The sequence below is a fragment of the Anomaloglossus baeobatrachus genome, unplaced genomic scaffold, assembly GCF_048569485.1.
Source record: "Anomaloglossus baeobatrachus isolate aAnoBae1 unplaced genomic scaffold, aAnoBae1.hap1 Scaffold_358, whole genome shotgun sequence".
Taxonomy (NCBI): Eukaryota; Metazoa; Chordata; class Amphibia; order Anura; family Aromobatidae; genus Anomaloglossus; species Anomaloglossus baeobatrachus.
Window position 1 is genome coordinate 248890 of NW_027442935.1, and position 22702 is coordinate 271591.

At 51.6% G+C, this 22702-nt stretch overlaps 1 protein-coding gene across 1 annotated transcript; it reads left to right on the plus strand.

The window, feature by feature from the left end:
- Window positions 1–217: 217 nt before the first annotated feature.
- LOC142273134 (uncharacterized) lies at window positions 218–14027 on the plus strand. Its single transcript, XM_075332517.1, has 3 exons — window positions 218–350; window positions 434–547; window positions 12408–14027. Exons 1-3 carry the CDS (start codon window positions 218–220, stop codon window positions 13691–13693), a joined length of 1533 nt encoding a protein of 510 aa, XP_075188632.1. The 3' UTR covers window positions 13694–14027.
- The last annotated feature ends 8675 nt before the right edge of the window (window positions 14028–22702 follow it).

A 22702-nucleotide genomic window follows, 5' to 3' on the forward strand; every position in this document is an offset into this window, starting at 1 on the left:
CTGTCAGGCCCCTGTGTCTGAGGGATGGGGAAGACCCCTGAGCCCAATCACGGGGCCTCCACCTCACCCCCCGATACATGAGGACATCAATGACCAGAAGATCCTAGAACTCACCTACAAGATGATTGAGCTGCTGACTGGAGAGGTGACACTGCTGGGAATGCTGGGACATTATACAGTAACGCTATGAAGGGATCGGGGGTGACGGTATCATTGTATGTGTCAGGTTCCTATAAGGTGTCGGGACGTCACCGTCTATTTCTCCATGGAGGAGTGGGAGTATTTAGAAGGACACACAGATCTGTACAAGGACGTCATGATGGAGGCTCCCCAGCCCCTCACATCACCAGGTAATAGACAGGACTAAATACACACGGCCTATAATTATCTGTATGTAAGGAATGAATTCAGCCCCTGTATGTGTCTCCTCCAGGTCTATCCAGTAAGAGGACAACACCAGAGAGATGTCCCCGTCCTCTTCTCCTACAGGACTGTAAACAAGAAGACCCCGATGTTCCTCAGGATGTGTCTCCTCCAGCTTTATCGTGTAAGAAATATCTATTCATTTTCTTTCTGCACTAATTTTGTGTTTACATCTTTAGGCTTTCTGCTCTGTCTTTCCTTCAGTTTGTTTCTAGTGCCTTTTCTATGTTGTTATGATGGCAACTCAAAGACCTGCAGAGGGTTCATAAATACCCTGTTTCCCTGAAAATTAAACATAGTCCAAAAAAGGCAGAAAGGAGCCGGGGCAGAGCCATGGGCGTAGTGACCCATGACTCACCTTTGCAGGGCAACAAGGGGTTAATTGTAATGTTATAGAAAGAGCGGGCTTTCTGCGGGGGTCAGGAGTTTAAGGGCTTGATTTATAGGGCCAGGGGAGGGAATAAGGGGGGGGGCTGTATATATAATGTCCAGGGAGAGAGGGGGGGCACCACTTTGGCCCGAGGTACCTATAGAGGAAGGTCCCCGTGTGGCGCCCCTGAGGCTTCCGTCGCCACAGAGTCATTGCACCGCAGCCAGAGGTGTGATGTCCCATCCTGGGTAAGGAAAGGAGTAAACGCCGGTTCACAGGCAAATCTGCACTACACCCATTGTAAAGGTACCGTCACACATAACGAGATCGCTAGCGAGATCGCAGCTGAGTCACGGTTTCCGTGACGCAGTAGCGATCCCGTTAGCGATCTCGTTATGCGTGACACCTACCAGCGATCAGGCCCCTGCTGTGAGATCTCTTTGCAGTCGTTGCAGAATGGTCCAGGCCATTTTCTTCAAAGGCGATGTCCTGCTGGGCAGGACACATCGCTGTGTTTGACACTGTGTGACAGGGTCACAGTGACTGCTGAGATCGTTATACAGGTCGCTACTGCGACCTGTATTGTTCCTGCATCGCTGGTAAGATCTGACTGTGTGACATCTCACCTGCGACCTCCCAGCGACTTACCTGCGATCCCCATCAGGTCGCATCGTTTTCGGGATCGCTGGTAAGTCGTTGTGTGTGACTGGGCCTTTAGGCACACACAGGGACCGGGGATAGTGGCAGCTACCCTCCCATGCTGCATGCTGGGAGGGGCCGTAAGACCCATCCCTTCTCCCATAGGTTGGAGCTTAGCAAGAGGGAGGTGGGAGGAGCCAACAGCTAGTGTTAGAGTAGAAGCAGGAATCAGTTAGTTTCAGTTTACCTCAGGGATAGTGATGGGAAATCTAGTTCATTTTGGTGATTAGTTCACCATGAACTAGTTCACTGAAAAGATTAGTTCAAAAGATTAGCTCATTTAGTTCATCTAGTTCAGTATTTCTCTCCACCCTATCCTGTGAGGAGCTGATAGGAAATGCATCATGTGACCTGTGAACTAAATGAACTAAATGAACTATATAAACTGCTGAACTAAATGTTCTACTGAGAATGAATCAGGACGGCCTAGTTCAGTCTGATGCATCTCACTGAGCCCAGCAGCGCCCCCTGTGGTAGTGTAGAGTACTGACCCATAGTGAACGTGTATGAGGGAGCTGAGGAGCAGTTCAGCAGCCACCATTTTGAGAACAGAACAGGAGCCAGTGGTAAAGATTTTAGCAAGACTGATCTTCTAGACTACAGGAGGTTGATCTTATCACAAAGACAGGTGAGGGGCATGAACCACATACACAAACTCTCTCATACACACATATGAGCTGTGTCCGTCTACTGTGCAATTTCAGTTTTTATTAATATTATTATTATTATATTTGTATTTGATGTGTGCTAGTGTTTTACTACTTTCAAGTGTGAGAGCAGGAGCCTCCTGGAGCTGTAGAGAATCACTCTCTGTCTCCTCACACTGCTGTTTAGTTCATAATGAAGTAATCTCTGTCAGGATGGTGACTACATGAACTAGTTCACTCTGAAGATTAGTTTATTTTGAACTACTCACTCACAAACTACCCATCACTACTCAGGGAGGGAGAGAGTGAAGACTGAGAGGAGAAGGAGGTAGTTACCTCAAGAAAAGTCTGAAGAGAGCGGAGTTCCTGGTGAAGACCCTGGGACCCAGCTAGGTCCAGGTGACACCAAGCAGAACAGAGAGGATTCCAGGGCCACAGACAGCTTTCATGCTCGTGGTCTGTTCCACAAAGTCATCAGGTGGAGGGATCAGGCCGCATACAGGGAACGGTCCCTAGAAGCTGGAGGAAGCGAAGTCCGTTCCAAAGGCAAACACCGAGGTCCAGGGTGGCTGCGAGCGCCCAGGGCTACAGCCACTGCAGAACCTCTGGGAAGAGGGTGAAGTTCCAGCTAAGAAAGCCCTCCTTTTCCGGAGGCTGTAGTGGAGGCCGAGCCAGGTTCATCCAGCAAAGGCAAGGCCTAGAAGACGACCGAGAGAGGAGACACGATAGAAGGGTGCACCGGCTTTTGCCCCCAGGTCTACCCAGGATCGGCGGAGGTCCCTGACAGTGGGTCCCAGCAGTCCAGAGGCACCAGTGTGCTACAACCCAGAAACTGTGAGTAAACAACCTGAAACTGCACCCTTGGTGTTGCCTCTGTTATTTCGCATGCACTACATAGACTTCCATCACTGCATAGACTTCCATCACTGCATAGACTTCCATCAGCACCAACAGTTTCCCCGGGGCACCGCGCCACCTGTGGGGAGCAGGACCATCCAAGCTGCCATTCCACCAGCCCCGGAGGCCCCATACAGCAGCGGTGGCTTAATAGCCACAAATCACAGGTGGCGTCATGAATATTATAAACTTTAATCACCCGCAAAGTATCCGCCATATTAATTGACCCCCCCAGGGTCACGGAGTCGGGCCCCGCCACCACTGACGACCCCCGGACTAGTCTGGCCCAGCACCGGGTGTCCCATAGCCCTGGGGTGGGCGAGTCACCCGTGTCACGTCACTCGATTTCCCCCCCCCGACCTGATGGCGACGTTGGCAGAGATCCTGGAGCAGCTTCGGGCTGCTGCTGGCGGCGAGGATGGAGCGGCGGTCAGGACAGCGATCCGGGAGATCCTGGGAGCTTCAGAAGCTGCTGCCGACGCTGAGCCCCCCTCCGCTCCGGAGCGCGCGCAGGGCGAGGGCGCCGGAGCGGTTCTCACCTGATGTGGCTTCTGGTCCTCAGCGGCGCCATAGGAGCCCCTCCAAAGACCCTCCTCGCAGAAAGACTACAGCGGTGTCTGCACGCAGGAGCAGGCGGGGGAGTAATCCTTCTCGGCGGCTAGGACCTGTGGAGGTGGGCGGTCCCTCCAGGGATCATGTGACCAGCTCAGCTGCCTCTACTGCTCAGGGCTACGACAAGATGGTGGCGGTCCTTCCTGGCGATGCTCCAGTCGGGGGGACTGCTAGACAGCGTGGAGATGTGAGTGCTGCAGGGCCCCCGGGGTCTGAAGTCCGGAGGATGTCTGATCCAGGAACCTCGTCTGCGATGCCAGGGCAGGAGGTCAGCGCGTGCCGTGTCGGAGTCGTCTGACAGGTGTGTGGCGCTGCAGCGGAGGATGTCATCACCGGCAGGGAGGTCGCGGTCCAGGCACGCGTCACCTTCAGGGAGGAGGAGACGGTCGTCGTCAGAGAGCTCAGCGCCGCGTTGAAATTCGCCAGCATGGCAGGGGCCCTGGGAGAAGGTCTTTTTCGCGGTCAAGGTCGCGTTCCAGGAGGAGGTCGCCTTCATGGACACGGGCGGCATCGGGGGCGAGCCAGCCTGCATCTCATCATCCAGTCTGCTCCTTGGTCGTCCGACCAGGTTCGAGCATGGCAGGCTCCCAGGTTCCCCCTGGTCGAGCTGCTGAAGACGCTTTCGTGCGGGGCCATTCCAGAGGGGATCGTCATCTGGAGTCAGGATTTTCGGCTGGTGGGTCTCGTGTACCGACGCAACTTGGTGAGTATGCCTCTATGTTTTGTACGTCCTCACCTAGTTTAGTTTCCCCGGGGGCTTGCGGTGGCCAGGCGCAGGGCATGGGGGGTTTCGGGGTGGCAGGGCCGAGCGAGGCGGGTGTTGAGATCGGTAGCCTCAGCGACGTGCTGAAGGGTGTGCGTGATTTGTTGGAGCTGATGAATAGGTCGAGTCGGGGGGCGGTCGGGTCTCCCGTCCCTGCGTGGGTACCGAGTTCTGGGGTGGCAGCATCGGCTGTTGTTGTTCGGCCGACGGAGAGTGAGGCGGCTGCTGGGGATGGCGTGGCGGCTCCCGGGCAGACGGACACGGATAACGAAGGGGACAGGATTATTTTGGATGATAGGGCCAGAAGGGAAGTGTACGTTTACTTTGAGGGCCCTCTTGGGGGGGGATTTAAAGACGAAGTGAAGGAAAAGATTTGGAAGGATGAGTACGTGGAGATCTTTTCCCTCCTCCCTCTGGAGAAGTTTAATTTAGATAAGAAAAAGAAGGATGATTGCAAGAAGGAGGAGGAAGAAAAGCGGAAGTGGCGGCTGATCCCTCAAACGTTTGCTAACTGGTTGCAGGCTTTTGCGATCCTAGCTAGCATTATTGGTGAAAAGGCGCCGGATAATTGTTGTGGGCTATTCTGCTATATGGATGCTATAGCGGAAGCTCATAGGATTTATGGCAGGCAGACTTGGTTGCGGTATGATGAACAATTTAGGCAGCGGAAAGCTGTGCGGCCCAGTATACGATGGGATCAGAAGGATATCTGGTTATGGTTAAAAGTTATGGCACCGGCTCGTTATGGTCAGCCCTTTCACAGGGGGGCCAAGTCGGCCGGCCAACATACTGTTGGGGGAGCGGGGACCAGGCAGGTAGTGTTGGAGCAAAGGCAGGGGTGTGCTGGCAGTTTAACGACAGCCAGTGCAAGTTTGGAAGCTCCTGCAAGTTTAAGCATCAGTGTTCCGGTTGTGGAGGTTCCTCCCACGGAGCGGCTCGTTGCTTTAAGAAGGGAAGGCCCAAGGCAGAGGGAGATTCTGGAAAAGGGGGGGAGCCCGGTGAGGCTTCACGAGATGGCCTCTTATCTAAATAGATACCCTAAGCGGGACAAGGCAGTGTTATTGGAAGACGGTTTTCGTGTTGGTTTCAGGATCCCCCCACCCCCCTTCATCATGTTGTTCCTTTTCAGTTAAAGAATTTGTTGTCAGCAAGGCGCCACCCAGAGGTTATGACTAAAAAGCTACTTGGGGAGGTTGCTTTTGGTCGGATGGCGGGTCCGTTTTCATCCCCCCCCCCCCATTCTGAATCTGGTCGTATCACCATTAGGGTCATCCCAAAGAAGGAGCTGAACAAATTCTGGCTCATTCAGCATTTGTTGTTCCCCAAGGGTTAATTGGTGAATGATGGTATTGACCCGGAACTCTGTTCTGTGGTGTATACCTCGTTTGACGCAGCCATCAGATAGGTTCGGAGATGTGGTAGGGGAGCATTGCTAGCAAAAACTAATATCGAATCGGCATTCCGTTTGCTGCCGGTGCACCCTGAGAGCATGCATCTGTTGGGTTGTTTTTGGGACGGATCCTATTTTGTTAATCGTTGTTTGCCGATGGGTTGTTCCATTTCTTGCGCTTATTTTGACGCATTCAGTTCTTTTTTAGAATGGGCAGTGTGTGACGTGGCAAAGCTCTCGTCAATGATTCACTATCTCGACGATTTTTTGTTCATTGGCCCTGCTGAGTCGGCAGTTTGTCAGACGTTGTTGAGGACTATGCAATGGTTGTCTGGCCGGTTCTTGGTCCCCTTGGCTCAGGATAAGACAGAAGGCTCGTGTACTTGTCTCAATTTTTTGTGTATCGCGATTGATACCGTGTTGGAGTGCAGGCTGCCAGAGGAAAAAATCTCAGCTTTACGGGCAGAGGTGAGTTCAGCTGTTCGCCTTAAAAAAATACAGTCGAGGGACCTTCAGTCTCTGTTGGGCAAGCTGAATTTTACTTGTCGTATTATGCCCATTGGCCTGGGTTTTTCCACAAAGGTTGGCGTCGGCGACATCCAGGGTGCGTTCCCCAAGGATTACATAAGGCTGACCAAGGACCTTAGGGAGGATTTGGCAGTCTGAGGAAGTTTTTTTAGAAAAGTACAATGGCCGGTCGCTAATGATTGCGGAAGTCGTAGATGATTTTGATTGTGAGCTTTTCACCGACACAGCAGGTGGTACAGGCTTCTGAGCTTACTTCGGAGGTACTTGGTGTGTGGGAGAGTGGCCAAAGGCATGGCATGAAGCGGGGTTTACGCGGAATTTAACGTTGTTGGAGCTTTTTCCAATTATGGTGGCAGTGTCTGTCTGGGGAGAGCATTTTAGCAACTAAAAATCAGTTTTCACTGCGATAACATGTCAGTTGTCATGGTAATTAACAACTTGTCGGGTGCATCTCCTCCGGTTGTCCGCTTGTTGCGGTACTTTGTGTTGCGGTGCCTTTGCCTTAATGCGTGGGTTGTGACGGTGCATGTACCGGGGGTTGAGAACTCCATTGCTGATTCTCTTTCTCGCTTGCAGTGGGATCATTTTTGGAGCCTCGCGCCGGCGGAGCTCTTGGAGTTGGTGTTCGAGAGGCGAGCTCGCTGATCAGAGCGTCACTGGCTGCTGGTACGTGGGCTGCATATGAAGCAGCTTGGAGAGAATGGACGAATTGGAGGCAGGAATTTGGGGCAGGGGAGTCTGTGGAGGATTCTGTAGGTGCCTTACTTTGTTGGTTGTGTAGGATGGCTTTGGATCAGTGGTCTTTTCAAGGGTTAATTGGTATATGGTGGGGGTCGCGTTTGGTTGGAAATTACGGGGGGTTGTGGACATAACAAAGAATTTTCTGGTTCGGCAAGCGGTGAGGGGCTTGAGGAAGGGGCTTCATAGACTGGACAGTCGGAGGCCAATGTCATTCCAGCTGCTGGAAGAGCTGGGTGTTCAGTTGGAGCGAGTGTGTGTTTCATATTTTGAAATGGTTCTGTTTCGATTGGTATTTTCATGGGCTTTCTTCGGAGCTATGAGCATAGGCGAATTGGTGTCCCCAGCGTCATCCTGGGAGGGGGGTGTTTTGGGAGCGGACACAGTCGATTTAGGGGACTCTGTAGAATTTTGGATCCGGTGGTCTAAGACGGATCAATTTGGCCGTGGGAGAAGGGTCACTTTATGGGCTTTGGCGGGGTCCTTGAGGTGCCCAGCATCTTATTTTAAACGGTATTTAGAATTAGGGGCTGACCGCCTGGGCCCGTTGTTGAAGCATCAGGATGGATCGTTTTTGTCCAGCTACCAGTGTGCCGCACCCGTGCCAGCAGCCGGCGCTGCTCGGATCCGGACCTTCTGTGGGTGGCTCGAGGGTCTCTGGACCCGGGGGTCCTGCGGTCACTTCAATCAAAAAGGGGTTTATGGATTGGGGACGTAAATGTACGGCCGGAGCTGTGTTAAGTTAGTGACGCCACCCACGGTATGTGGTAAGCTGGGGCACCACCGCTGTGTCAGGGCACCCGGGGGAGATGTTGTGCAGAATCTGTTAACCCCTCCGTGGGTAGGGACGATGGCCCTGGGACCCGGTGGGTGTAGTGCAGGGGAGAATGGCAACCGCCGAGGGTGCTGGTGTACTCCCAGTTAGGAATGAACACACGAGTCTCTGTTAAACCAAGGTGGTGGTGGCCGGTGCCGCGGCCGGATGCATCCAGGGTCCCGCACCCAGCTAGTGGTCTCAGTCCTTTTCCTGCAGTGTTTCTCAAGGTGATTGACTTCCCCGTATGGAACGTGGAGTCCGCTCCCGGCTGGATGTGGCCTAAGGAGCCGTGCCCGCAGACGCTGGCCCGTGGGATCTATGGGCCCTGGCGGTGGCCGCCTATCCCTTCTCGGTGGGCTATTGTCTTCTATGAGGGACTTTGGGTTTGACAGAGCCTCTAGTCCTGGCCTCAATCGGTTAATTAACCAACTCCAGTTGGTTCTGGCTGTTGGCGTCAGGGTCCGAGTACCCCCCTTTGTGCTACGGTTTCCGGGTCAGTTCCCCGTGCCTGTACCGGCGGGCTACGACCCTGGCCCGGTACGTCTCGGTTCCACCGAACCGTCTTCCCGTTTCCTGGTGACAGAGACCACCGTCTGCCTCCTAACCAATGGCCCCAGAGCTCCTACCATGGTGCCGTTCAACTTCACCTCCTGTGCTGGAGCTGCACACAGCCCCAGCACACCTCCTCTCCACTTGAACTCTCCTGACAACTCTCTTGACAACTCTGACTTTTTCCCGCCCTGGGCTGTCTAGACCCCTGGGTGGGCGTGCACCAACCACCTGGCCACGCCCACTGTTGTGTCTATCTATCCCTAAGGGGGTGACTAGGTTGTAGTGGTTGGCTGTATGTTACCTAATGCGAGAATGGTGTAATGCAGGGGCCTATTTGTGACTACCTGGATTCTCTAGGGTGTCACACCAGTTTGTGGCGTTTTTTCGGAAATTCCTGGAGAGGTTGGGGTTGCAGGCGGACAAGTTTTCAGCCCATTCGTTTCGCATTGGAGCAGCGACTGAGGCTGACAGGTGGGGGCTCCCGATGGAGACAGTGAAGAGGATAGGCAGATGGGAGTCGAGGCGGTTCAGACTGTACGTCCGCCCCCATTTATTGTGGAAGTCGGGGCGTGTTTTGATCTGGCGGGGTATTTTAAAAATAAAAAAAAAACAAACAAACCCCTGTGATGTTGTTTTTAAGTTAATGGTAGCTATTGGCGTGTGTCAGATTTTCGGCTGTTATATTCCCCCCCTTTTTTGTTTTGTTTCCTTCTATAGGTGGTACGCCCCTGGTCTGGATTTTCGGCCATTCATTTGTTTATTGGGGGGCACTGAGAGCTGATGTGCGGCGCAATGGTCGGCAGTTGGGTTGTTCCAGAGGCGAGGTAATCATTCGTTGGATCGGGGTGCGGGACATGCGATGGCGGCAAGTGTTGGTGGATTTTCACCGGTTCGCCCGATTAGATCGCCCCCCCGGACGTGCTGGTGTTGCACGTCGGGGGAAATGATTTAGGGGCCCGCCCCTGTCGAGAGTTGATATGGGATATCCGGTACGACCTGCTCCGCCTTTGGTCAATCTGCCCTACCCTCAGGGTGGTTTGGTCGGATATTGTTTCCATAAAGGTGTGGCGGGGGGCTCGGTCCCTGGAGAGGATCGACAAGACCAGGATAAATGTCAACAGGGGGGTTGGAAATTTTGTGTCCAGGAATGGAGAAGTTGTAGTTCGACACAGGGACTTGGAGTCGGGGGAGGGGAATTTTTGGCGATCAGATTGTGTGCACCTGACTGCCGTGGGTATTGGTCTGTGGGCCTTGAGCATACAAGGAGTAGAGCGGGCACTGGTTTTGGTGGGGTAACTCACATTATGAGGTGTCAGGTAATGCTCATGGTGGCGGTGGCAAGGGGGGTTCTTGGAGTCGGTGGAAATGTCGGGGTGGGGGGTGGTACATTAGATAGATGGGGAACCACCCCTCTTGTTTATTCTGGTATGGTAATTGCCTGGCGGACTTGGGGGGCTCTCCAGGGGTGGGGTCTCCTGAGAGTCGGTTAGGGACACGGTTTTCTGGCAAAAGGTGGTGCCCCCGTGCTTGTGGTCGCAGCTGGGGGCAAATATGCTGGATGGTTTGGTAACAATACTTGGTGTCCGCCAGGTTTTGGGGCTCCAAGAACCGCCCTTGCATTGGAAAATGGCTATTTTATAAAGGGTTATTTTATTTGTTATAATGTTTGTTAATAAACCGGGCTGATTTGGCCAATTTATCCAAATAATGGCGTTGCGTGTTTATTAACGGGTGAAAAAGGGGGGTTTTGTTTGGGATTCTGATGAGCCAATGTAGGAAACCTCTGCAGTAGGGCAGTCATAACACTTAGCACAATTTTATGGGATTTTTGAAGAATGCTTGAAATATAAGCCCTACTCCATAAATAAGCTCTAGTTACAGTCAGGGCCAGCGTTGGGAGGAGTCAAACTGCGCAAATTCTCAAGACCCCACTCTCTTAAAGACCCCATCAGTTGTATTCTGAGGTTGATTGTTTAAGGACCTTTGATGGCTTCAAAGTCATGTGACATGATGTAACCAAAGGTATCTTAATTGCAGGAGTCTAAAAGAACTGAACAGAAGACAGGCTGGCTTGCTGAACTGGCATTAGGGGAAAGGGAGAGCAAACTGGGCAATTGCACAGGGCCCCCTTTCTCCCAGGGGCCCCAGTGTTTATATACCGATTATAGGACTGCTTAAGGACCATTTTGACATCACGTCATGTGACCAAAGGTCTCAATTGGAGGAGTCTAAAGCTGAAGAGGAGACAGGCTGGTGTGTGTGTGTGTGTGTGTGTGTGTGTGTGTGTGTGTCTCTCTGTGTGTGTGTGTGTGTTTGTTCACGACAATTTTAACCAGCTTTGCCAAAATGGGCAGAGCTTGGCCAGAAGAAGGGTGTGATGCCACCTCTTCTCTAATTCATAACAAACTGCGATGTTCCCTATGCCAGAAATCTCACTCCAGTCCCTGACGTCATTTTTCAGTGTACATCACCGGTCTTGATGAGTTTGAACCCTAATGTTTATCTGTACAGGCTGCAAGACCCTGCTACCTGCTTTGGTTACAAAGCCTAAGGATGGGTCATCAGCGTTACAGTCCCAGACAACCCACTTGAATTTTCAGCATCTGTCTTTATTTTATTTTCGTCTTTGAAAAAAACCTCTTTGAAATTGTCTATGTTGTGGATCAATGTTTCAAGGAGATGTTTGCAGGTTTTGCCAACTGACATGGCAGCGTCAGGATCTGTTGAAATGATAGACTCTGGTACTTTGCATGTAAATTTCTCTGATGTCTGTGAGCAGCGCAGGGAGACGCAGGCATCAAACCAAGGCTTGGGCAGGCTAGTAAGAGTTATTCTCTGCTGGGCTGCTTGTTAACGTCTGTGATCACATGCTGTAGAGGAAAAAGTATTGTTTGCTCCCGTTCTGTATGTGCTGGCTGGACTATTTCATTAATGCCAGCTATAGTTTACCTATACTGATCTGGCGAGGTGTTGTGATCCAGACTTATGGGTGTTTTTTGTGCATTATTACTGTGAGCTGTGGTGGTATTAACCCGTGTTGTCATTTTTGTTGCTGCCTTCCTGCTCTTGCTTTTCTCCTTAGCCTCTCACTGGTTTTTTTTGTGAGTCTGCAATGTGTCCCGTCTGTCTTAATCTGTGTTTCCATCATATTCCTGTCCCTTTCTTCCCCAGGGGAATCACAGATTAGATCTAGTCAGGAGACTAGTAATGCACGAGACTCCGGCATCTCCATCTTCAGGGGTAATCCAGAGGTTAAGAATAGCTTAGGGTCCCCTAGTGTGAGGGACAGTATAGGAGCACCCTGTCCCTCATTATCCTGCAGTCACATTGTGACAATCAATCAGATTATTTACTGTAGCACATTCCAGAGAACTGGTGCTAGGAATGGGAGAGCCAAACTAACAAAGATGTAACTCTTAAGGCCGCTTTACACACAACGATATCACTAGTGATCTTGTTAGCGATGTGACACACCAAGATTATTGTCGATTTGCCGAGATCGCTCATAGGTCATTTTGTAGCGGTCACACGTACCCATCTCACAAATGATGCTACATCGTTCAGCGAGATATTGTTTGACCAAGGCGGTCATGTGGATGTTGTTCGTCGTTGGCAGGGTGTCAAACGTAGCAATATGTCTGCTGCGTTCCAAACGACGAACAATATTTTGAAACTGAACGTCGTGTCAACGATCAACGATTTTCGCTATTTTTAAGATCGTTCGGAGTCAGATGTAGGTGTCACACAAAATAACGTCGTTAACGACGACGGAAGTGCGTCATGAAAACCGTGACCCCGATGACATACCGTCAGATAAATCGTAGCGTGTAAAGGGGCCTTTAGATCTCGATATTGGACAACAGATTCAGAATAATTTTTTCCCTAATTTAATTTCTGATGTTATGGTTTAAAAAAAATAAATGTACTTTCAAGATAATATTAAAAATTAATAACTTTGTGCTTATTTTTAGCAGATGACTGTAATGGGAGTTCAGATGGATCTCTAATATCTTCCGAATTTATAACAGATGGTGAAAGTATCCCACATGATACATATGAAGAGCATACTGTTGTCCCAGATATAAATCCAGTCCTTCCTCGGAAAGCTCTATCATCTGAGTTTTTCAAACAAGCCCAAAATTCCCATTTATCACAGAATTGTAAGCAGAATAGAAGTTACAGAAGGAATATGGAATATGAAATGGATGAAACGGTTCCTACAAGGGAGAAGCCATTTTCATGTTTAAAATGTGAGAAATGTTTTATTCAGAAATCATATCTTGTTAGACATCAAAAAATTCACACAGGTGACAAGCCATTTTCATGTTCAGAGTGTGAGAAATGTTTTATTTGGAAATCAGAACTTGTTGAGCATCAAAGATGTCACACAGGAGAGAAGCCATTTTCATGTTTAGAGTGTGGGAAATGTTTTATTAAAAAATCACTCCTTGTTAGACATCATAAAATTCACACAGGGGACAAGCCATTTTCATGTTCAAAATGTGGACAATGTTTTTCTAGTAAATCAAATCTTTTTAGACATCATAAAATTCACACAGGGGAGAAGCCATTTTCATGTTCAGAATGTGGGAAATGTTTTATTGCGAAATCAGATCTTGTTGTGCATCAAAGATCACACACAGGAGAGAAGCCTTTTTCATGTTCAGAATGTGGAAAATATTTTATCCAGAAATCATATCTTGTTAGGCATCAAAGATCTCACACAGGGGAGAAGCCATTTTCATGTTCAGAATGTGGGAAATGTTTTATTCAGAAATCAGTTCTTGTTGTGCATCAAAGATCTCACACAGGGGAGAAGCCATTTTCATGTTCAGAATGTGGGAAATGTTTTATTGCGAAATCAGATCTTGTTGTGCATCAAAGATCACACACAGGAGAGAAGTCTTTTTCATGTTCAGAATGTGGAAAATATTTTATCCAGAAATCATATCTTGTTAGGCATCAAAGATCTCACACAGGGGAGAAGCCATTTTCATGTTCAGAATGTGGGAAATGTTTTATTCAGATGTCACATCTTGTTAGACATCATAAAATTCACACAGGGGAGAAGCGATTTTCATGTTCAGAATGTGGGAAATGTTTTATTCAGAAATCAGTTCTTGTTGTGCATCAAAGATCTCACACAGGGGAGAAGTTATTTTCATGTTCAGAATGTGGGAAATGTTTTACTAGTAAATCAGGTCTTGTTAAACATGTGAAGAAGCCGCACAGGGAAGGAACCTTTTTCATGTTGTGAATAATTGAAATGTTTAACTGGTAAATCAAGTCTTGCCGACCATCAGAAAACCAACAGAGCGGAGCAGCCATTCTTGCTTTCAGAATTTGCCAAATGTTTTTAAGACTAATCAGATCCTGTTGTCCGATGAGTCACACAGGAGAAGCCATCATGATGTACTATAATTCAAAGGGTTTTATAAAAATATTGGCTACAATTGCTCAAGGAAGAATTTGTGAGGAAAAGAACCATTTTATTTCTTTTTAAACTTATTGTATTTTTTGGACCATAAGACATACCTAGGTTTTGAAGGAATAATATAGGGGAAAAGATTGACACAAAAAATGTGGTCATCACGCACTGTTTAGGGGGGGGGGTGGGGGGGGATCTGCTGCTGACACTGTTACTGGGATAAAATCCCCCAATTCTGTACTGATGTCACCCATCCTGGGCCCCTTACAGGTACTGTTGATGTGTCTCCCATCCTTGTGTATACTGTATATCCATCCTGGTATATATATTGCCCATCTTTATCCCATCCTGGTATATATGATTCTTGTCATAGTATATATGTCCCCATTCTTGTATATATATAGCCCTCATCATGGGTCCATGCCAGTATATATTTCCCCATCACACTGCACACATAATAAAAGAAATGATTATACTCCCCATCCCTCTGCTCTTCCGGTGCACGGTGTTCTCTTCTGATGCTGGCAAGTGACTTCACCATGTAAGTATCTAACAGCCATCTTGGGAAGAATTGAGCAAACTACCGTATTTTTCGCTTTATAAGACGCACTTTTCCTCCCAAAAATTTGGGAGGAAAATAGGGGTGCGTCTTATAATCCGAATATAGCGGTACCTAGGGGTCCTGTCTGTGCGGCGATCGGGCGGCCGGGTGCCTGTGGCTGCGTGCAAGCGGCTGGGTACCTGTGCTCGCGTGCGGTGGCAGCCGGGTACCCGTGGCTGCGTGCGGGCGGCGGCCGGGTGCTGTGTGCGGCCGGCGGCCGGGTGCTGTGCAGTCGGGTGCTGTGTGCGGGCGGCGGCCGGGTGCTGTGTGGGGCCGGGTGCCGTGTGCGGCCGGCGGGCGGGTGCCGTGTGCGGGCGGGTGCGGTGTGCGGCCGGGTGCCCGTGCGGGCGGCAGACGGCTGCCGCCCTCACACAGGCACCCGGCTGCTGCACGCGAGCACAGGTACCCGGCCGCTTTCACGCAGGGTGGGCGGGCAGCCTGCTGGCTGCCACTCTGTGCGTGCGGGTAGGGCGGCTGTGCAGCAAGTTAACCAGTTTGTCTGCGGTCCCAGTTTCAAATAATGGTGCCGCGAGCGGGCGCGTGCGCAGATGGAGCTCTTGGATGAGAGCTCTATCTGCTCATGCGCCGCTCCAGGCGCCATCATTTGAACCGGGACCGCGGACACTCACTGCAGCGGCCTGCTGCACGACTCACCCGCCGCTGCTACTGCTGCCGCCACCACGGACCCCGCGGCTCCTGCCACCACGGGCCCCGCGGCTCCTGACGCCGCGCTCCTGCCACCACGGACGCCACGGCTCTTGCCACCACGGATGCCGCTGCCACTGACCCGCCGAGCCTGCCAGCACAACCTCTGCCTCCTGTGACCCCCGCTTCACCAGCACTGCTGCCCCCCTCCGGTAAGAGAACACCGGAGTATAAGACGGACCCCATTTTTCTTTTTTTTTACCTTTTTTATGTCTAAGTTTGGGGTGCGTCTTATAATCCGGTGCGTCTTATAAAGCGAAAAATACGGTAACTTTGCAGCTAATGAGATGCACTGGCTAGAGTTCTCCCCCCAGAGAGGAGATAGAGATGACATCAGTGTAATTAGCAAGTATAAGAAAAGGTCCAAAAAAGGTTAAATCGAATAGAAGAATACAATTGCGTCAGTTGATAGATGGTGATGTGTCGTCATGAATAGCAGGTGTATTGAATTGATAAAGAAATTAAGTTGTCAATAGAGTTGTCAGTGTGTGAAGAATTATGTGAAGTAGAGGCGCCTTCAGGGATCAGAAATGTCAGCAATGACGACATGGCTGAACTAGTGAAAAGTATCATGGATGCCCATAGGAATACAATAAGTTTTTACCGCAATGCTCGTAAATAATGTCATGATGTATCATTATATTCTTTGTTCTCCAACGTATACGCCTTTCTCTGCAGTATGAGCTTTCCTTTGTCTAACATGTATAAGAGCCCCACATGCCTTTCGGGGTACACTTCTTCTTCATCTGTTGCTAATTCTGCTGTTCTGCAAGACACCTTTGTGTGTCATCCTGCCGCATAACCTGTCTTATCTGCTCTGTTGCTATCTGAGAATAAACTTCAGTCTTTGCTTGGAACAGATTGTCTACAACGTCTTCTTAGCTCTGAAGGTCAACGGGCATTTTCTTTCAGTAAGCTTCCAGAATATTCACTGCTCCCCACAGCCGGGATTATGGGTTTGGGGAGCTTTAAATTTTCAATGTCTAATACTAGACACACGTGATCACCCAATCATAGCAGTAAGCGGGCAGCTTAGTAATCATGTGTACCCGATATTAAAGAGAATGAATATTCGCTGCTCCCCATGCTAATAATACCGCCTACTTCTTGGTTGGGGCTGGCTTCATTGCCTAGAGGTGGGCGGGATTATGGCGTGGAGACAGGGCCGTATTTGCCATTAGGCACTTGAGGGCACGTGCCTAGGGCGGCGCCTTCCAGGGGGGCGGCGCCCAAACCAAAATTTAAAAAAAAAAAAAAAATTTTTTTTTTTAAATCTTCCTCCCTCCTCCAAACTCTTTATTAAATCCGGCGCCTTTTTGGAGGAGGGAGGGGGCGCACAGTCATTTATAGTCGCGTCTATAACACGCGAATATAAATGAAACTGTGAGCGCGCCGGCACTTACTTCCGGGGTCAGAGGAGCTGTAATCAGCTCCCCGCCCCGACGTGCTGCCGTGCGCTCACTGTGCAGAGGTCACAGGAGCGTGAGGCAGCGCCGCGCAGAGGAGGACGGGACATGGAGCCGCCGCCAAGGAAGATGTGAGATCCTGCCGCCGCCACCACCACCACCACCACCGCGGAGAACGGGAGGTGCAGCCGCCGGAGATGCCGCCTGGAGCAGGTAAGCGCTTTACAGCCGAAGACAGCGCCGAACAAGCAACCCGGGGGGGGGCGCAACATGGAGGATGAGGGGGATGGAACATGATATGGGGGCGCAACATGGAGGATGGGGGGATGGAACATGATATGGGGGCGCAACATGGAGGATGGGGGATGGAACATGATATGGGGGCGCAACATGGAGGATGGGGGGATGGAACATGATATGGGGGCGCAACATGGAGGATGGGGGGATGGAACATGATATGGGGGCGCAACATGGAGGATGGGGGGATGGAACATGATATGGGGGCGCAACATGGAGAATGGGCGGGATGCAGCATGATGTGGGGGCGCAACATGGAGGATGGGGGGGGATGCAGCATGATGTGGGGGCGCAACATGGAGGATGGGGTGGATGCAGCATGATGTGGGGGCGCAACATGGAGGATGGGGGGGATGCAGCATGATGTGGGGGTGCAACATTGAGGATGGGGGGATGCAGCATGATGTGGGGGTGCAACATGGAGGATGGGGGGATGCAGCATGATGTGGGGGCGCAACATGGAGGATGGGGGGGATGCAGCATGATGTGGGGGTGCAACATGGAGGATGGGGGGATGCAGCATGATGTGGAGGCGCAACATGGAGGATGGGGTGGATGCAGCATGATGTGGGGGCGCAACATGGAGGATGGGGTGGATGCAGCATGATGTGGGGGTGCAACATGGAGGATGGGGGGGGATGCAGCATGATGTGGGGGTGCAACATGGAGGATGGGGGGATGCAGCATGATGTGGTGGTGCAACATGGAGGATGGGGGGGATGCAGCATGATGTGGGGGTGCAACATGGAGGATGGGGGGGATGCAGCATGATGTGGGGGCGCAACATGGAGGCTGGGGGGGGATGCCGCATGATGTGGGGGTGCAACATGGAGGATGGGGGGGGATGCAGCATGATGTGGGGGTGCAACATGGAGGATGGGGGGATGCAGCATGATGTGGGGGTGCAACATGGAGGATGGGGGGGATGCAGCATGATGTGGGGGTGCAACATGGAGGATGGGGGGATGCAGCATGATGTGGGGGCGCAACATGGAGGCTGGGGGGGGATGCCGCATGATGTGGGGGCGCAACATGGAGGATGGGGGGATGGAACTTGATATGGGGGCGCAACATGGAGGATGGGGGGATGGAACTTGATATGGGGGCGCAACATGGAGGATGGGGGGATGGAACTTGATATGGGGGCGCAACATGGAGGATGGGGGGATGGAACTTGATATGGGGGCGCAACATGGAGGATGGGGGGATGGAACTTGATATGGGGGCGCAACATGGAGGATGGGGGGATGGAACCTGATATGGGGGCGCAACATGGAGGATGGGGGGATGGAACATGATATGGGGGCGCAACATGGAGGATGGGGGGATGGAACATGATATGGGGGCGCAACATGGAGGATGGGGGGATGGAACATGATATGGGGGCGCAACATGGAGGATGGGGGGGATGCAGCATGATGTGGGGGCGCAACATGGAGGATGGGGGGGGATGCAGCATGATGTGGGGGCGCAACATGGAGGATGGGGGGGATGCAGCATGATGTGGGGGCGCAGCATGGAGGATGGGGGGGATGAAGCATGATGTGGGGGCGCAGCATGGAGGATGGGGGGGGATGAAGCATGATGTGGGGGCGCAACATGGAGGATGGGGGGGATGGAATATGATATGGGGGCGCAACATGGAGGATGGGGGGGATGGAATATGATATGGGGGCGCAACATTGAGGATGGGGGGATGGAGCATGATATGGGGGCGCAACATGGAGGATGGGGGGATGGCACATGATATGGGGGCACAACATGGAGGATGGGGGGATGGAACATGATATGGGGGCGCAACATGGAGGATGGGGGGATGCCGCATGATGTGGGGGCGCAACATGGAGGATGGGGGGATGGAACATGATGTGGGGGCGCAACATGGAGGATGGGGGGATGGAACATGATGTGGGGGCGCAACATGGAGGATGGGGGGGGATGAAGCATGATGTGGGGGCGCAACATGGAGGATGGGGGGGATGAAGCATGATGTGGGGGCGCAACATGGAGGATGGGGGGGATGAAGCATGATGTGGGGGCGCAACATGGAGGATGGGGGGGGATGAAGCATGATGTGGGGGCGTAACATGGGGATGGAGCATGATGTGGGGGCGCAGCATGGGGGATGGAGCAGAATGGGAAAATGGGGGGGGGGAAATGAGGGAGGGTGGTGGACAGTATAGCAAATGGGAGTTACAGTATGGAGAATGAGAGGCATGGTATGGAGAATGGGGTAGCACGGGGGGGGGGCATGGTATGGAGAATGGGGTAGCATGGGGGGGGGCATGGTATGGAGAATGGGGTAGCATGGGGGGAGGCATGGTATGGAGAATGGGGTAGCATGGGGGGAGGCATGGTATGGAGAATGGGGTAGCATGGGGGGAGGCATGGTATGGAGAATGGGGTAGCATGGGGGGAGGCATGGTATGGAGAATGGGGTAGCACGGGGGGTACTCTGCATGGAAGGGGAACCATGGTGGGCTTGGTATGGAGGGGGCTTGATATGGAGAAGGGGCAGCATGGGGAGCGCTCAGTTAGGAGCCTGGAAGGGCTGGGTATACAGAATGCGAAGCATAAGGCTCATTATAGAGTGGGGACATCATGAGGGGGGCAGTGAAGTGGGGGCTGCATGGAGAGGTGGGGACAGTGGAGGTCATAGTTCATAAGTGAGGAAGGTCTGGAGGGTATAATTCGGTGGGGAGGACAGTGGGGGTTTCATGTGAGGGGGCAGTGTAGTGGGAATGTTATAGGAGAGAATGTGGAGGCCGTATACTGTAAGTGACACGGTGTGGGGTCATTCTTTGTGCTGTGAGCTCAGTGATGGGCAATTATTTATTCTTGGGCACAGCCTTGGGCGTACTTAGGGTGGTTACTCTTTAGTGAGGAGAATTATGAGTCTGTCACCAGATTTTTGCCACCTAATTTGAGAGCAGCATAATGTAGGGGCAGAGATCCTGATTCCAGTGTTGTCACTTACTGGGCTGCATAGTGTAGTTTTGATAACATCACTGTTTAATCAGCAGTAGTTATCATTACAGGACTACTTGGTGTGCTGCAGGTAGTCCAGCATATTCATGAGCTCTGAATAACTGCGAGATCTGCAGCAGAGAAAATGACAGCAAACAGCTCAGTAAGTGACACATCGCTGGAATCAGGGGTTCTGTCTCTACATTATGCTGCTCTCAGATGGGGGAGCAAAACCTGGTGACAGATTCCCTATACGGGCACCATTGCAGTATGTGCTGCAGCAGACCAAACAAGAGGGGAGTCTTGGGAGACGCAGGACAATGTGTTGCTAAGAGCGATGACATTTTACTTTTACTCCCAAAATGCCAATTAATCTGCAGACACATTTATACAGGGGACGTCGCTCTGGCATGTACAGTTTTAACTTAATATGTTATTATATATATGCAGACTGTTCTGTCCCCCCTGGTGCGGCCGATGTCTTGATGTAGATGTGCACCCTCCTATTTGCATATTAAAGACAGTCCCTCGTCCTTAGGTGAGAGTCAGTGCTGTCTAAAATCACTTAGCATTTCTGCACGTGTCCTGACACTGGAGGAGCAGAGTAGCACTCCAAGTGTCAGTGTGGGTGCGCCTGCAGTGTGACTGCAGTGTCAGTGTGGGTGCGCCTGCAGTGTGACTGCAGTGTCAGTGTGGGTGCGCCTGCAGTGTGACTGCAGTGTCAGTGTGGGTGCGCCTGCAGTGTGACTGCAGTGTCAGTGTGGGTGCGCCTGCAGTGTGACTGCAGTGTCAGTGTGGGTGCGCCTGCAGTGTGACTGCAGTGTCCGCGTGGGTGCGCCTGCAGTGTGACTGCAGTGTCCGCATGGGTGCGCCTGCAATGTGACTGCAGTGTCCGCGTGGGTGTGCATGCAATGTGACTGCAGTGTCCGCGTGGGTCCGCATGCAATGTGACTGCAGTGTCCACATGCAATGTGACTGCAGTGTCCGCGTGGGTGCGCGTGCAATGTGACTGCAGTGTCCGCATGCAATGTGACTGCAGTGTCCGCGTGGGTGCGCCTGCAATGTGACTGCAGTGTCCGCGTGGGTGCGCCTGCAGTGTGACTGCAGTGTCCGCGTGGGTGTGCCTGCAATGTGACTGCAGTGTCTGCGTGGGTGTGCCTGCAATGTGACTGCAGTGTCCGCGTGGGTGCGCCTGCAATGTGACTGCAGTGTCCGCGTGGGTGCGCCTGCAATGTGACTGCAGTGTCCGCGTGGGTGCGCCTGCAATGTGATGCAGGTACGTTCTGACACCTGGTTGCTGCCTGTATTTGACTGCCGATTCAATGAGGAAGGTTGTTGAAGTGAGCAGAGAGCACATCACAGCGCCGTGTCCCCCTCCTCACTGTACTCCTCCTGTGTTGTGTGCACACCCGCACTGACGCTTGGAGTGTGCCGCTGTGCTCCTCCTGTGTTGTGTGCACACCCGCACTGACGCTTGGAGTGTGCCGCTGTGCTCCTCCTGTGTTGGATGCACACCCGCACTGACGCTTGGAGTGTGCCGCTGTGCTCCTCCTGTGTTGGATGCACACCCGCACTGACGCTTGGAGTGTGCCGCTGTGCTCCTCCTGTGTTGGATGCACCCATGCACTGACGCTTGGAGTGTGCCGCTGTGCTCCTCCTGTGTTGTGTGAACACCCGCACTGACGCTTGGAGTGTGCCGCTGTGCTCCTCCTGTGTTGGATGCACACATGCACTGACGCTTGGAGTGTGCCGCTGTGCTCCTCCTGTGTTGTGTGCACACCCGCACTGACGCTTGGAGTGTGCCGCAGTGTTGGGTGCGGTGCAGTCAGGAGATCTGGTGTTGCGGTGCTCACTCTCTCCAATGGATCACTATTAATCAAGACACAGGCCTGGCTAGTATTTTCCTATATTAGGTGGTATCGGTGCACCAGGCTTAGGCCGCGCAGAAATGTCCTCATTTTCATATCAAATGTGGCTTTTTCAGTGAACATTAAAGGGAACCTGTTACACCCTTTTTCAATTTTAAACTGCCCCCAATGTCTTGTTAGTGACGCAACGTTAAGCGATGCACATTTTCTGACTAACAAGACAATGGAGCAGTTTAATATTAAAGGTTGTGACCAGTTCCTTTTAAGCTGAACTCTATATGGGTGGGATTATTTCTCCACAGATCATGTCCCCCATATAAATATTTCTGCAGTCTAGGTGTCATTTTGGGGTGACAGATTCCCTTTAAGTCAGCTTAAAAATCATCTCACCTGACGAATGAAAGTTTTGCTCGTGCATCGGGTGATGGACACTGTGTAGATAAATCAGTTTCCCATCTTTGGCTGCAGTGTTAATGCTGCTTTAAAGGGGTTTTCTCACATTGGGAACTTACCCCCTATCCTTGGGATGGGGAATAACTTTCCAATCGCTGGGGGTCCGACTACCGTGGCCCCGAGTGTTTCCCAGAACCAGAACATGCAGACAGAATGGATTCCGGGAGTAAAATTTCATAGTCCTGTCTCCTGAGCTGTGCACTTAAGAGGTCTTTTGAGCAATTGGTGGGGGTCTCAAGTCCCACCCCATGATGCCCCTTCTCCCTACTGAGCCCACCTCTGCCCTACTAATCTCCTCAGAATTAATGGACCTAAACCTATAAGATCTCGTCCAAAAGTTAAGTCTACTGCCTGGGACTAATCAGTATTGTGGTTCTTATATGGTCCACAGTCTAATGATGGCTAGTAACAACTACCAGCATCTCCTTACCATTGTTAAGGACATACTGAGAGTTGTACGTTAATGCAATACATAGATGTATATGGGTCTAACCTGACACTGCACTTGATTGCTGTGTGAAGTTGGCAATGTATTAATGTA

Coding starts and splice junctions, on each gene's coding strand:
- LOC142273134 (XM_075332517.1), top strand. CDS start 218: ATGTGTCAGGTTCCTATAAGGTGTCGGGACGTCACCGTCTATTTCTCC. Junction 351..433: donor CCAGCCCCTCACATCACCAG/GTAATAGACAGG, acceptor TGTCTCCTCCAG/GTCTATCCAGTAAGAGGACA. Junction 548..12,407: donor GTCTCCTCCAGCTTTATCGT/GTAAGAAATATC, acceptor GCTTATTTTTAG/CAGATGACTGTAATGGGAGT.